General features: G+C 48.8%; 1 protein-coding gene and 1 long non-coding RNA gene across 2 annotated transcripts in view; both read left to right on the top strand.

Annotated features, from left to right (window-relative positions):
• The window catches only part of LOC139047842 (calpain small subunit 1-like), a 35,761-nt gene extending 33,806 nt beyond the window's left edge, over nt 1–1,955 (top strand). Inside the window, exons 5-6 of the mRNA XM_070521981.1 lie at nt 847–888; nt 1,870–1,955. Of these exons, the coding sequence (XP_070378082.1) occupies nt 847–888; nt 1,870–1,955 (128 nt within the window). The remainder of the gene's footprint in view (nt 1–846; nt 889–1,869) is intronic.
• A 3,994-nt stretch (nt 1,956–5,949) lies between these two features.
• On the top strand, nt 5,950–7,323 carry LOC139047485 (uncharacterized). Its single transcript, XR_011507171.1, has 2 exons — nt 5,950–6,598; nt 6,667–7,323. It is a non-coding gene; the product is annotated as an uncharacterized lncRNA (long non-coding RNA).
• The last annotated feature ends 9,073 nt before the right edge of the window (nt 7,324–16,396 follow it).

The following is a 16,396-nucleotide window of genomic DNA, read 5'->3' on the forward strand; positions in this document are numbered from 1 at the left end:
TCGGAATATTTCTGTGTGTACGTGCATTTCTTCAGTAAAACCTGGCAACCGCCTTTCTGACTTATGCAACATGAAAGGAATCCCATGCAACCCACCAGGCACAGTGCAGGGCCGGTATTTTGTAGCGATGCCTTTTCCGTTTCTATGCTTTTTCAGGCTTTTCGCGCTTGGTCACTGGTCAGAGCGACGGTCTGCCCACATTATCAACGCGATCAGGTGGCCGTGTGTGGTGGATGATAAGAATAGCATAGAATAAGGCATAAGGCATCGCTACAAAATAGCGGCCCAGGTGCACCTTCCGTGCTTCTTATCGTGGTGTGATTCAAAATACTAAAGAATATGCGTGCTTACCGAACGGAACGAGCAGGCGCTGAGCCATCGGTTGAGCTGACGATCAGGAACACTGCATGATCTGTGGTCGGAAGCGTGCAAGCACAGACGGCGTTATTGATGTATCTTATTTTTTGCAAATTATGAGAATTTCAGCAGTGTTTTTAGAACGTTTTAGTTTATAAACGCAGAACGTTTTGCACAACATGTTTACATTTCACGCGCTAGGCACGCCGGTCGATCGCAGCGCCCTGCTGGTGGCGTCATCGCAGGAGCGTCCCCAGTTCTCCCATTGTTTTTCCGTACAGACGACACACTGCCCCATTCCATACACCATAACTTGGTTGCGCATATAGACTCGGGTCTTGGGGCTCCTGGTACAGTCAATTGTCCCCCTCCTCCCTTTTTCCTTCCCGACTCTGAACACTCTATAGAGTTGGCAACCTTACTTTACAAAAGCTTCGCTTCACATTGATTCTGTCATGTGCGTACGATTTTCATTATTACTTCTTTCAGGTGGAGCGGTTGGTGGTGGTGGTGGTGGTGGAAGCCATAGTGGTAAGTTCACCTTTAAGATTGTCGCCGTCGTTCACCTCCTCCCGCGTTCGTTGATGGAAGAGCAACCCCAAGTTAGTTTAAATTCAATTAATTTAATTCCGGAGTTTTAAGGGTGCGCCATAACCACGATCTGATTATGACGCATGCCGTAGAGGGGTGGGGGGGGGGCAATACACATTTCACTGGACCTTACTGGCAGCTCATCCCTATTGTTGAAGAAAAAATTGTGCACAGTCATTTAGTGATGCACTTCACCTTAATAACGCTCTTTCCAACCATGCACTGTAAAATAATTTACACCCTAAAAAGTGAAAAAGGGTATAAATGTGTCTATAACTCACACCCTTAGGGTGTCCGTTTATAGATAACACCCGAAGGGTGTGAGCTATACACACATTTACACCCTTTTTCACTTTTAAGGGTGTAAATGATTTTACAGTGTGGGTGACAAACATCACGTTCCAGCAGCCAGTAAAGCATGCTCTGCAGTCGCCTCTCTGTTCTCGCTTAATGGCTGGGATGAGCGGGACCAAAATGTTTGTGTGATCGTGCCAGCGTTCATGTTCACACAGCACCGTGTCTGCGCGACACATAAATCTGTTGCAAAAAAAAAAAAACGAGAAGAAACACCCGACGATGAATGTGCGGATTAAACGAGCAAGAGCTTTGCCGGTTTCAAGATCTCAGGCTGCGGCGACACTGCCTCATGTTTCGCGCCTCTGCCGCATTGCTGTACTTGGCGGTGGTGGCAAAGTTGGTTTCCTTCCTCCTCTACGAGACATTACCAAGCCACTGCAGTGGCCTAACATCCGACCACCCCGTCGGCTCGTTTTCTGCGGCAGAGGCGGTCTTTTCGGCCGCATCTAAGGCGCACAGTGATTGTTACATTATCCATCCCTACGGGGCTACTTTTGTATTTGCTCGCCTGCAAACCCAATTGACCACGTTTTACTTTTCTTTTCACCTTCCTGTAACATGGAGGCGGCATGACACCATCGCGTAAGTATATAGGCCTTCTGGCCACTCCCATAAGCAACGTCTGCGTAAAAAAAGAAAACAAGAAATAGAGAAAAAAAGATTCTAAAGAATTCACCTCACGCTGACTGTCAATGTTCGTGTGATTAACATTCTGGTAATGTACACTGTGCTCCCGCGCAGCAGACGACCTTTCGCCGAGTGAATGCACGCATAGCAAGGCAGTGCGCTGTAGGCGTTCGCGTTGGCTTTCCAGCTCCACGTAATTTCGTATACAGCATATAATTTCTATTCGGACGGTTACACAAATTCAATGACCGCAGCTTTTGTTTCATTATTTGATAACTATTTCTTAAAAATGGATCTGAAGGAGTGTTGACGCTGTGCATTGACGACTGCGAATGTGTCGCGTGCCCTACGACTAGGTACGCAACATTTGTCTAGAGCGTGCCGCAAGATCTTGTTACGAATGGTTGTAAATAACATGTTTACGATAGAATGCCAACATCTTGACTTACAGCAAACCCTCAGTAGCCTAAAGAATCCGCGCTGCCCTTACCGTGTGAATTCGTGACGCATATCAGCTATGACGTACAAAGGCTGACGGAGATCGCTGCTCTGAAGGTTCGAAAGTGTATTACAAGCTGCAGTGCCACCAACGTGCGTGCTTGCCAATATTAAGCGCGCGCAAAGGCTCATAGGTGGGCGCTGGTGCTATTATGTTTCTCGTGTCTCAAGGTCGACAGAAATACCACGACCGATAATCGAGTCGGGACTCTGCGTACATAATAAAATAAAATAGGTTTTTAGCATTTGTGCGCGAAGCGGGAGCGGGATAACAATGCTTAACTCAATCTCAAACAAGACCACAGTGGGCTTGAGTAATTTTTTTCAGGTTAGTGACTTATGACGAATAACACTTCATCATGCGTTAATTTGTCCGTTCACTAAGTGACGCACTTGTCGCGAACCGAGCTGCACTGACGTGCATGCATTGAGGACCGTTGCGATACCTCCGAAGTAACATTTGCGAGACATGACTTTATATAGTGACGTCATGATCTCGCAAAAGAATCCTCCCACCATGACGCGGCCGAAATTGTGGCAAGTGAAACGTTTTATATAGATCAAAATGATGTGAAACGGCATTCGAGTATCAAGTAAACGGTTTATTTTCAGCATAAGTGCATTACAGATTTGCCTTCGCAGTCACAAGTCCGTGTGCACCATTTATTGTCTCATTGCGTAATTAAACGCACCAGATTAAGAGCCCTATAGCAAGCGCGTCTCAATTAGACATTGTGACTGTAGAAACTAATTGTGGAATGAACGAGCAAGCGAATGACTAAACGAGCGCGCGAACGAACGAGCAAGCGACTAAGCACGAACGACGACTAAACCAGCCAGGGAACGGGCGGGCGACCACACGTTTTCTTTGTGAGTGCTCCACCGCCGCATCTTAAGCTTCGCACACTTTAAAGCTCACGCGAATTAGCACATGGGTCTCAATTACCTATGATGCTGTCGCTCGGCGATGAACGCACCGCGTAACACGGTTTTGGGAGAGCACGCACGCTTTTCATCGGTGCCTCTGTATAGCACTACCGGGTGACCGCCAACGAGGAACACGAACAAATGAGGCAAACAAAGCTATGTAAAGAAGGCTAGTAAGTAACCACAAAAGGCAGAGAGTTGCTCTCCTAAGAAGAACTTTCATGATCGAGACTGAATATTTGTGAAAAGGACTGCGCTGAATCTTAAAAATTTCGTAGTCGTGTTATCGCACGCAGCCTCACTTACCCGCGAACTCACGCCGGTTGGCGCACAAAACGATTAAGCGCACCAAATACGACTAGCGCGACCACGTAATGCGTATATAAACAAAGCCGACGTTGCGTAATAATCGTGTTAAAGCGTGCAGGCAAATGACAACATGCACAATGAACTCGGGAATATCTACTACGTTATTGCCCGCGACAAAATGCGCAAGCCTGGTGCATACTATACTATGAGAGACTTACAACTTACCTCGCATAGTCGCGTGGAGAATGTTGGTCGGAAGTTCCCCCTCCCGATTCGGTAAGGCCATGTCTTTTTTCTTAACCCGTCGCGCTTACCGGACGGCATCGCGACTAGTTTCTTGCCTTTGCTAAAGCTACATTGGCATCCGAAGGCGCACCAGGTCATGGTCACAGAAAATCACGTGAAGCGACGTCGCACTTGCCACAGAACTTCCTTCAAGGCGTTCACAAAATCAAATCAACACAGAATAGGAATGAAATGAATGGCGCCAACAAGCGCCGCTTCTCGAGCAAAAATGGCACTGAAGCGTGATTGTAAACAAAGACGCCACAAGGGGCTATGTGATACCATTAGGCCAATAGCGACGCGGCGTCGGCTTCGGCCAGAGCGCTCGAGGAAGAGGCGGCATTCTTCAAAGCGTGGCACTACTTTACGAAGTTTAAGGGATATTAGAGCGGTCTAAAGCCCCTTAAACTTCGTAAAGTAGTGCCACGCTTTGAAGAATGCCGCCGCCTCCTCGCGCGCTCTGGTCGCGGCTGGCGCCGCGTCGCTATTGGCCTAATAGCATCACGTGGGCCCACGCGCCATGCATCAGTGCCATTTTTGCTCGAGAATCGTCTGCGAAGTGGCGAGGAGCGCATGTTGGCGCCGTTGCTACGCTCGAGCACTGTAGGCGGCGCCACGGTCGAGGACAGAGCGTAAAAGAGAGGAGAAACGAGGAGGAGGTCCGGCGGAGGAGGAGAGTGTCACTACTTTACGAAGTTTAAGGGGTTTAGAACGCTCAGGTTGGTGGTGCCAGTTGGCGGTGCAAAGCTCACCAACATAAACACAGAACCAATACTATATCCTTCTTAGCTGGGGTGTAAATTTTCGACAGCGGCGTAAGCGTGTTCACATTACGCCGCTGCCGAAAATTTGCACCAGCAGCGAAGCAGAATAAAGTAGGTTACTGCACTTCTAGCTCTGTGTTTGTCTGATTGAGCGCTACAACACCAGGCGGCTGCACCGCTCCAGCCGCTCCAGTTTACGCCCCCGACCATCCGGTAATCCGCCCAAACCGCCCCGGCTTGCCGGAATAGCGGACACGCTAAAAATCTCGAGTGTGCGTACGCTTTACGCTATTTGTTGTTAAGCGTTCTGCGCATGCGCAGTGACGACCTGCTATTTTATAGCCTACGCAATGATATAGCGCACGCTAAACTAAAACTGTGCGGATTTTTGTCTGCGTCTCTGCCAGGTTAGGTTACCGTTAGGTTAGGTTAGCGTAAAGGCTTAGGTCAGGTGTTGGCAGAGGTGTTGCAGTGTTGCTATCTCACATTTATAGCGCTAAAATATTCAGTATATAATGCAATTACACATAGCACATACGTATGGACAATGTATCAAGTTCACTCTGTATATTGATTTGCAGAAAGATGCGATGGCGATTTGTAAAATTTTGCGGTCGGAGAAAAAAACGGGTGGGTTCGCAGGCGTCTGAACTAGATGGAGCCACCACACTGGAGAAAGTAGCGACACTCTCTTCCTCCGCCTTCACTCCTCGTTTCTCCTTTTTCACGCTCCCTCCTCGACGCGACACTCTTAAGCAAAAATTACACCCTTTTGCCACACGACGAAATCGTCATCTGTCTAGTCCGCATTTCTTTTCTTTAACGCGGCGAGACCGGTACTTCTAAGTCACGAACAGCATGCCCGTTATCAGAATGACAGAGCATTCTCGACAGGAAAGCAGCGAGCGCAGCGTTTTCAAGGAAGGAAACGCAAGCAAGACAGATGACGATTATTGTGCATCAAATATACACCCCAAAAGGCGTACATTTGTTTAAGAGTGTACGCTGCCTACACCGCTCGAGCGTAGCAACGGCGCCAACATGCGCTCCGCCCCACTCCTTAGACGCTTCTCAAGCGAAAATGGCGCTGAAGCACTACTCTAAACAAACGAAGCCGGTTCGAGGGCCCACGTGATGCTATTAGGCCAATAGCGACGCGGCATCGCCCTCGGCCGGAGCGCGCGAGGACTGGGCGGCATTCTTCTCAAGAGACAATGGTGCGGAAGCACGACTGGAAACAAACGAAGCCGGCGCGAGGGCCCACTTGATGCCATTAGGCCGACAGCGACGCGGCTTCGGCCTCTGCCAGAGCGCGCGGTTGAGGAGGCGGCATTCTTCGTGTCGCTAGTTTACGAAGTTTAAGGGGTTTGAGGAGGAGGCAGAGGGTCGCGTTAGGTCTCTTCGACTTGGGTGTACTTCCCTGCACCAGTGCTGTGCCACTCCAGAAAGCTGAAGGTGCAGTGCCCGCACTAACACTGCACGTTTATTTCCGAACACAAATAGAAACGTGCAAGCCTTGTTGCCTTCTCGGGAATGTATCAACGCCATCAGGCATACATAGGCTCGAAGATGGTAGCTGCTACATCAACGCAGTCATCTATTTAATAGATGACTATTATTTGTGGGCCTTCTCTTCCTGCAAGTTGGTGTCCCGGACGTGATACCACATCGCGACTGTATACGCTTACTAAGTTTCTTCTGGACACCATGGAACCGGCCTCCGAACAACGGCGTCTCGAAAAAAAAGAAACGGAACGTCATCCGTTGCTGCACTGAAACTTCCCGATTTCTGGCCCCCGGTCTGTGAGCTCCGGTTCGTCCACATCGAAGCGCAATTTCACCGTCACCGAGTCGCATCTCAGGCGGCCAAGTACGACAACGTCGTGAGTGCGCTTAGCGCGACCACTGGAGACGTTTAGTCCGCGACATTTTGCTTTCTCCTTCTCCCTAGGATCAGTACGATACCCTTAAGCGGGAGTCACTATGGCGCACCACCGACTCTGAGCCGCGACGGATTCAACAGTTCCTCTCATCGGATGAACTTGGTGACGGAAAACCGACTGAGCTGCTTCGCCGCGTGACACAACTCCTGGGAACCAGTCCATCGTCAATAGACTCGAAAATCCTTCGGGAGCTCTTCTTACAGCGTCTACCGAACGAGGTACGCATGATTTTATGCGCCTCACCTACTACGACGTCTGTCGAGGCCTTAGCGACGATGGCAGAACAGGTTATGGATTTTTTCCAGCCTGTGATAAGCACGGTTGACCGTTGTAATGCAGCTGTTGCGGCACAACCCCAGTTACAGCAGCACTTTGACGAACCCGACAGTTCAAGCACGCACCTTGCTGCGCAAGTGCAGGAGCTAACCAACCAGTTGGCTGCCTTACGCTTTCGGGCGAATTAAGTCCTGCACCGGCATCGCTTGCATGACCGAAAGGTATCACGCCCACCGTCTCCGTTTATTTGTTAGCGTCACGCCAGATATGACACTCGCGCACGGCAGTGCCTTCCGCCTTGCAACTTTCCGGGAAACGGTCGAACCAGTCACTGATTACGGCTAGCGCTCCTGGCCCTACACACCAAGCCGTCTCTTTTACGTCACCGATCGTGTCATGAAAGTTCGCTGTCTTGTAGACACTGTCGCGGAAATCTAATTTCCCCTACTTTTCAAGACCACAGAAAACATCGCCATCACACGCCTTTTCTCATTGCCGTCAACGGTTCCAACATTAAAACGTGCGGCCAGAAATCCGTCGCTCTGGACCTTGGCCGGCGACGCCCTTTTCGATGGCTATTCGCCGACGTCCGCGGGCCGATCATCGACTCCGATTTTCTGCGGAAGTTTAACTTTCTCGGCGACCTTCGCAACTGCCGCCTTCTTGAATAAACAAACCTGTCCGTACAAGGTATCACCACGCCTGCACCACCTCTGCGTCTCGTACAAGCACACACCTAGTACCGAAACCGTGGTATACCATCCTGCTGGAATTTTCAGAGCTGTTACAACCACCCTCGCCAGATCGTCCAATAGTACACAACGTCACAGCCTTTCCTCCTTTCTCCACCAGAACCACTTCTCTCACGCATCACATTGTGACTAAAGGACCACCAGTATACGCCCGACCTCGCCTCTGAGCACCAGACCGTCTGAAAATTGCAAAGCAAGAATTCACACACATACCCGAGCTGGGCTTCGTTCGTCCTTCCGATAGCCCTTGGTCATGTGCTTTACACATCGTGTCCAAGAAGACGGGTGATTGGCGACCATGTGGCGATTATCGCGCCCTAAACAAAGTGACGATTCCCGATAGGCACCCTATACCTCACATCCACGATTTCACCGCATCGCTTTATGGTTGCTGCACATTTAGCCAGGGGGATCTAGTAAAATCGTACCACCGGGTTCCTGTCGAGCCTTCCGACATTCCTAAAACTACAATCATTACTGCTTTTGCCATGCTTGAATACGTGCGCATGCCATTCGGCCTCCGTAATGCCGCTCAAACACTTCAGCGATTAGTCGATCAAGTACTCCGTGGCCTGACTTGTTGATTAGTCTATTTAGACGACATTCTTGTTTTCAGTTGCTCTGCTTAGGAACACGAATCTGACCTACATAAGGTGTTTGAACGCCTCCGTCAATATGGCCTGGTTGTAACCATCTCGAAGAGTGAGTTTGGTGTTGCTTTTCTCAATTTCCTGGGCCATTGAGTAGACGAGCATGGCATCCAGCCCGTCCTGTCCCGTGTCCAAGCCATTAAAGATTTCCCACGTCCGTCATCCTCCAAGCAATTACAGGTATTCCTGGGCCTCACCACTTGCTATCGCCGTTTCATTCCTCGTTGTGCTTCAATTTCGCAGCATCTACGCATTCTACTCTCTGGCACGCCACGAGCTAGCACGCCTATATCGTGGTCTAATGCTGCTGAATCTGCTTTTATCTCTGCCAAGAACCCCCTTGCTGCCACTACTGTACTGGCACACCCGCTACCAGACCCTCAAATGTCCGTTATGGTGGACTCCTCTGACATAGCTATTGGCGCCGTGTTTCGACAGCTGGTTAACAAGACGTGGCAGCCTGTATCTTTTTTTATAAAGGAAGATGGCGCCGCAAGAAACCAGAACCTTTGGGTCGCGAAATGCTAGGACTCTACCTCGCAGTCGGCCACTTCCGTCACCATCTCGAAGGGCGTCAGTTCTTAGTCACCGACCACAATCTGCTCATTTATGCTATGACCTCCAACAGTTACTCACACACTCCCCGCGAAATTCGCCAGCTTGTATATATATCCGAATTCACTAGTGATATTCGGCACACAAGTGGCGCTGATAATCCCGTCGCTGATGCTCTGTCACGGATTCATATAAACATATAAATGCAAGTCAAGTAAATTGTTCCGGCATTGACTTCGTCCGTCTCTCTACAGCTTAACGCACAGACCGTCAACTTCAAACACACCGGACTGCCAACGATTCTCTTCGCTTTGAAGATATTTACTGCCCATCTGCAACCTCACAGTGATATGTGACATGTCTACTGGTCATCCTTGACCATACGTTCCACAACAATTTTGGCAGCAAGTTTTTGACGCGCTGTACTCCTTATCGCATCCTGGAGTACGTGTCACATAACGTCTGGTCACTTTCCGCTGTCTGTGGCCGCGTGTGAATGCTGACGTCTGTTGCTGGGCTCGGACATGCATACAGTGCCAGCGCGCCAAGGTCAGTCGACATACTATGAGCGCGCCTGGGCATATTCCATCACCAGACGTTCGTTTCGGCCACGTTCACATCAATATCGTTAGTTTGCTACCATTGTACTCAAACCAACGATACTCACTTTTATCGACCGCTTCACACGCTGGCCTGAAGCAATGCCACTCTCACATTATTGCAGAGTCCGTAGCCCAGGTCATCTTAATTACCTAGATTTCGCGTTACGGCGTACCACACACCATACCGACAGATAGATGAAGACAATTTGACTCGTCCCTCTTTCAAGCTCTCTCACGTCTTCTGGATGTAACGCACATACGAACGACAGCTTATCACCCAAGTTCCAATGGCTTGGCAGAACGCTTCCATCGTCAACTAAAAGCAGCGCTTCGTGCCCATGACTCTATGATTCCATGGACAGAGCGCCTGTCTTTGGTTCTACTAGGTCTTGGCACAGCTTTGAAAGCAGAAGCACAGTGTTCCTCAGCAGAACTCGTTTTCGGCACGACACTTCGCGAACCCGGTGCATACTTCGCCTGGGAACCGTCATATGCTGACCTACAATCTTACTTTGACCGCCTTCGCATTACAATGGCCACTGTTATACCACCACCGCTTCGTAACCACCACAGAAATGTTTACATGAGCCCATCTTTACTTCATAGCAGTCGCGTATTTATCCGTCACGATGCTACTCGCGCTCCTTTACAAGCTCCTTACGACGGTCCCTTCAAAGTCCTCAAGCGTGACGCCCAGTTTTTCGCACTTCTGTTAAGCGGACGCGAAGAGACAATTTCCATCGACCACTTGAAGCCAGCTCATCTGGACTCTGGCAGTGTAATCTCCACAACTTAGCTGCTCAACGGCGGTGCCTTCATCGCTAGGGGGGGGGGGGGGAGCCACGCAGTAGGCAGTAATCATAGAGCCCCGCAGTGGAAGAAGGAGATAGGACTAGCGCCACCAGGCATATAAGCTCGACGATGGTAGCCGTGACGTCAACGCAGTCATGTGTTTAATAAATGGCGATTCTTTGCGAGCCTTCTGTTCCCACAGATGCTTTGCTCGAGTTTGGCTCCTGCGTGTACATTCTTCCGCAATCTGGTGACACCTCCCACCAAACTACTGCAAATCTGTCGTGCGTGAGCCTTAATTTTCGACAGATCTGGATGTAGCAAAAGGAGGGTATTTTTCTTTTCGTTGTCTCAATAATCGCTGTCGTCTTAGTACTACTACGGTGGCCGTTGTATCTACGTCGGTGAGCATGGAATGGTGCGTGGATGCTGTTTTTTTTTCGTCAGAGAACGCATTCTAAGAAAAACGCATGCGATCGAAAGCAATTTAACGCGTCATACAATACTAAGGCATCCTCACAACCGTTATAGTATAAATTGTCAATTTTCGACAAATCTGCATGTAGCAAAAAAGGAGGGTGTGTATATATATATATATATATATATATATATATATATATATATATATATATATATATATATATATATATGTATATATATATGTATATATATATGTATATTCATCGTCGTATAATCGCTATCATCTCAATACTAACTACGGTGGTCTATTGTATCTACGTCGGTGAGGACGGAATGTCGGGCGTGCATGCTGCTTTTTTTAATCCGAGAACGTGTTTAAAAAGAAAAGTGCATGCGATCGAAAGCAATTTAACGCGTCGCATGACACGAAGCCGTCCTCACAACCATTCAAATATCGAACTTGCACGATACATCCTTGTTGCCAGCTATAAGAAGCGTTGCAACCAAAGTGGGAGGTATTTATGTCTGCGCGCCATTGTTCAACCAGCGCTGCGTCGTGTCGTCTGCTGTGGAGAGCTTGCACGATGCCTGCTGTTAAGAACGGCCAGCTGCTGTGCAAGTTTTGCCACCCAGTTGCGACTATGGGGGCAACATTCCGGGAGCGTCGTCGCACACCTCTAGCCACAGCGTGACTAAGTCGACTGTGTGTGAACAACAACAATACGTGCGTCCTCGACTCTCCATCGTTTGAGCGAGTTTGACGAAGTCGCCATTGTAACTAAACGGGCTCGGTGGACCAACTATTGTTGCTGAGCCGCGGGAACTTCTACTGACACCCCTTCCCACGCGCCGACCAAGATGCCAGTCAATGGGCGGCCGGTGGGCGCGCTGCCGATCGGGGAATAAATGCCCCTACGGTGCCTCGTTCTCCCCTACGGTGCCTGGTCAACTCGACGGCCGTTTCCGTCACCTGGGTATCGGAGAGGACTGAGTGTTTAAAAAGCGCTGTTGTGCGGCTGCTCAGGACACTCTCTCAAGCAGTCATGTTGGACTGATGTACTTTCTCAAACAGTCATGTTAGACTGATGTAAATACTGTAAATAAACCCCTATTCCTTGTTCCCGATGAGAAGCAGTCCTTCCCTTCATCAGCGTCCTCAGCATGGATAGGTTGGACGACGGCATGGGCCAGCTACCTTCTAATTCATGCCCGACTCCAATCTTGACAACGGATCACGAGCGATCGGATTGAACCCCCAATCATAACAACTGGTGGCAGCGGTGGGATGGACTTTGCGACGTGGTGCTGTGACTGCGGTGAGTGCTTGGTTCTTGCTTCGACTCTCCAGGCTTCATTTTGTGGTTGTTCTGTTTAGAACAGTAGGGAAGCTAGATTGTTGAGTGTTAGTAAGGCTGTATTTTCCTAGCTAGATTTAGCGAGCAGGATCAAGGCAGTAACGCAGCAATCATGGAGTTAAGGAGAATGCTGAGAGACGAATTGTTGATTGTTGGTGAGGAACTGGGCCTAGATGTACGCAAGAAAATGCTAAAATCGGAATTATTGCAGCTAATTTCCGAACAGGCCAGTGAGGAAGAAATTGAAATGGGGTTGGAACTTCTGAAAGCACGAGAAGAACGGGACAGAGAGAGAGAGAGAGAGAGGAACGTGAGTTAAGAAAAATGCAACTTGAAGTTGAAACCAAACGTTTGGAGTTGTCTCAAGGAAATGAAGGGCCTCTGGGACGATCAAGTGAGGCAGAATCATACCACATGGACAGGCTATTAAAGCCATTTGAGGTCGGGACCGACATAGGCTTGTTCCTAAGCAATTTTGAAAGGACTTGCGACAAGATGAACTTCGGCCCGAGTACATGGCCACAGCGGTTGCTGTCTATGTTGCCGTGTGAGGCGGCGGAAGTAATCGCCAGATTGAGTGCACAGGATGCATATGATTATGCAAAAGTTAAGGCCAGTCTCCTGAAGAAATACCGCCTTTCAGCCGAAGCTTTTCGGCAAAGGTTTAGAAGCACAGGCAAGAAAGAGAGCGAGGGGTATCCGGAGTTTGCATACGGCTTAAAGCCAACCTAGTCGAGTGGCTGAAAAGCGCGGAAGCGTCCGACAGCAGAGACATGATCATTGAATGCATGTGTCTAGAGCAGTTTTACAAAACGATCCCCCAAGCTGTCAAACTGTGGGTGCAAGGCAGAGCGAATGTAAACACTGTGGAAAGTGCGGCTGAATTAGCCGAAGAGTACGCAACCCGTAGAAAGTTGAACGCCGAGGACGGAAATTGGGATGGTCGAAATGGACCGCGGAAACCATTTCCGTTCAAAAAGGGTCCGCATACTAGGCGATCGGAGCCTGTAGACGTGGAGGAAAAGCCCGGAGAAAAGGGCGAGGGGAAACTTAACAGGGAAACCACAAAAAAAGGAACAGAAAAGAAAATTCGAATCTTTTAGGCCGATCCGCTGTTATAAATGCCACAAACTGGACATATAGCTGTCAACTGCGGGAAGCCTAGCGTAGTTTTTTCCTACGTAGAGGAAAAAGACGAGAATATGGAACTTTAGGGCCCCTATCTTCACGATCTGCAAGTTAATGGCAAACCATGCCGAGTGCTAAGAGACAGTGCCGCCACGATGGAAATTGTCCATCCGTCTTACGTGACGGTAGATGACTTCACCGGAGAAGTAGCATGGATCAAAGAGGTTGTAGAAGAACACAGCGTGTGTCTGCCCATGGCCAAAGTCAAAATCAGTGCACCATTCGGAGAGTTAGAGACTGAAGCTGCAGTTTCCAAATTTTTGTCACTGCAGTATCCTTACATCTTTTCGAATCGTTCAAATCAGTTACTGAGTGAAAAAGGGCTTAAACTGGGAGAGGGCGTAGTACAGGCATTGACGCGCGGCCAAGCTCCTAAAATCGCGTCGCTTTCTGCCAAAAAATGCACAAGCTGCTCCAGCGGAAGTAGCAAAGGAGATAACTGCAATAACTGAATCCGAGCTAGGCTCGAGTGATGAAAAAACAGGTGAGGAAAGCCTGCCAGCTGACCAGTTCAATGAGAGCGTAGCACTAGAGCGTCAAAGTTCAAGCCTGCAGGAAGAGCAAGCTGACGCACTCACAAGTGAGACAGGATCGTTATTATCACCGGCCTCAAAGAACTTTGATCAGCTCTTACGTGTGGATAAAGAGTCATTGGCAGCCGAGCAAAAGAATGAGAGCTTAGCTTAATTACATCACACAGCCAAAGAAGGCATTGCTAGGCGCAACGTGACGATACATGAGAGAGGAGGATAGTTGTATCGGCACGGCAGAGATCGAAAGGGTAGGATTTTAGATCAGTTAGTCGTACCTACTAAGTATAGGGAGGGCCTTTTGAGTCTGTCTTGGAAATGGGTGGTCCGGCCACTTAGGCATAAACAAATCAGAGGAAAGATTGCATATGGAATACTACTGGCCTGCGTCTGTTTCAAAGACGTAAAAAACTTTGTAAGATCATGCGACGCCTGCCAGCGCTCTGGTAAACCAGGAGGGACATGGAAAGCCCGACTAAAGGTAGTGCCCTTAATAACAGAACCTTTCAGACGACTTGTTATAGACACGGTAGGGTTTCTTCCAAAAACAAAATCGGGCTACAGGTACTTGTTTACCATGCTGTGTCCGGTTACAATGTTTCCAGAAGCAATCCCTCTGAAAGAGCTCAGCTCCACCGAAGTAGTAGACGCGCTTTTGACAGTGTTTGCACGAGTTGGGTTTCCAGCCGAAATTCAGGCAGATCAAGGGTCAGTGTTCACGAGCGCACTGACTTCACATTCTTGCGAAAGTGCGGGGTAAAGTTAATACCCACTTCTGTTTATCACCCTCAGTCAAACAGTGTAGAGAGGTGCTTCGGTGCACATTCGGTGCTTAAGCGAGTTTTGCGTGCGCTCTGTTACGAGCACAAGGAGGACTGGGAGAACTGTCTGCCGGCAACATTGTTTGCTTTGCGAACGGTTCCACATGAGGCTACAGGGTTCTCGCCAGCAGAACTAATGTATGGGAGGACACTCCGTTCTCCACTGAGAATGTTAAGAGAGATGTGGGAAGAAAGAGGAGAGAGTCCAACAGTGGTCCAATACGTGCTAAATTTGCTGGAACGGCTAAGCGCAACCCAAGAACTAGTCGGAAAGAACATGGCACTAGCTCAAAAGAACGCCAAATTCTATTACGACAAGAACGCGAGGTTTCGTACGTTTAACGCCGGAGACCAGGTAATGATCCTGAAACCTTCAAGAAAGAAGAAGCTTGAAGTTCACTGGGACGGGCCCGTTAAAGTGTTGCACAAACTTTCAGATACTAACTATGCTCTGAAAATGCCCGGTCGCAGGAAGGAGGTGAGGATATATCACTGCAATTTGATGAAGCCGTATATAGATCGGAGCGGAGTGGTTAACTATACCATCAAAGAGCAGTATGGCACTAGTACCAAGTTTAAGGAGTATAGATGGTGACCTCCAACTCTCAAATTGTGGCCTAGAAGGAGTAGTAAAACATTCGGTAAGCTCGCACCCTCTAAGACCCGAGGAGCTAGATGAGCTAAAAGGGGTGTTAGGGGAATATCTCGACAGGTTCAGCGATCGGCCAGGTAGAACCGAACTAAAAACGCATGAAATAGAGCTGACATCAACCGAACCAGTAAGATCAAAGCCTTACAGGGTGTCTCCAAGACAGAGAGAAATTATGGAGGCAGAGATACAGCGCATGCTAGATTTGGGAGTTATTGAGCCCGCTGAGAGTGACTACACGTCACCGCTAATACTGGTAGAAACACCTAACAAGGAACCTCGTCCGTGTGTTGACTACAGGAAGTTAAATGCCATCACTAGGGATCAGTAGTACCCGATACCCAACATTGAGGAACGAATTGAAAGAGTTAGCGCTGCTAAATACATTTCAACTATAGATCTCGTGCGGGGGTACTGACAAGTTCCCCTTTCAGAAAGTGCCAGCCGCTATGCTGCATTCATCTCACATGTAGGCACTTTTCTCCCTCTCGCACTCAGCTTCGGGCTGAAGAACGCCCCGTTTAGCTTCTCTAAGTTAATCGATATTGTCCTAAAAGACTTTCAGGAGTTAGCCTTGCCATATCTGGATGATGTAGCAATTTTTTTCGGACAGCTGAGAACAACACGTATCGCACCTCAAACAGGTGTTCTCACGGTTGGGGGAAGCTGGCTTTACGATAAAAGCGGAAAAGTATAGATTTGGTTGTTCACAGGTTACTTATCTGGGCCATGTTGTCGGCCAAGGCACGAGACGGCCGGCCGAGCTGAAAATCGCTACGATTGGACAATTTTCTCAGCCGCGCACGAAAACAGACCTTTTTTGGGACTTGTGGGGTACTATCAACGGTATATTCGGAATTACTAGCAAATGGCAAGCCCATTAGCGGACGCCCTCCGAAAGGGAGCACCGAGTAGCGTACATTGGGATAAAGACAAAAAGAACGCTTTCCAAAGTTTGAAAACGCTATTGGTTTCTCGTCCTGTGCTTCGCGTGCCAGACTACACAAAGGAATTCATAGTTCAATGTGACGCAAGCGACAGAGGTATGGGCGTGGTACTTAGTCAGGTCGATGACGATAACGAGGAGCATCCTATCCTCTATGCCAGCCGTAAACTAAATGTAAGAGAGGAAGCCTACAGCGCTTCAG

The sequence above is a fragment of the Dermacentor albipictus genome, chromosome 7 (genome assembly GCF_038994185.2).
Source record: "Dermacentor albipictus isolate Rhodes 1998 colony chromosome 7, USDA_Dalb.pri_finalv2, whole genome shotgun sequence".
Taxonomy (NCBI): domain Eukaryota; kingdom Metazoa; phylum Arthropoda; class Arachnida; order Ixodida; family Ixodidae; genus Dermacentor; species Dermacentor albipictus.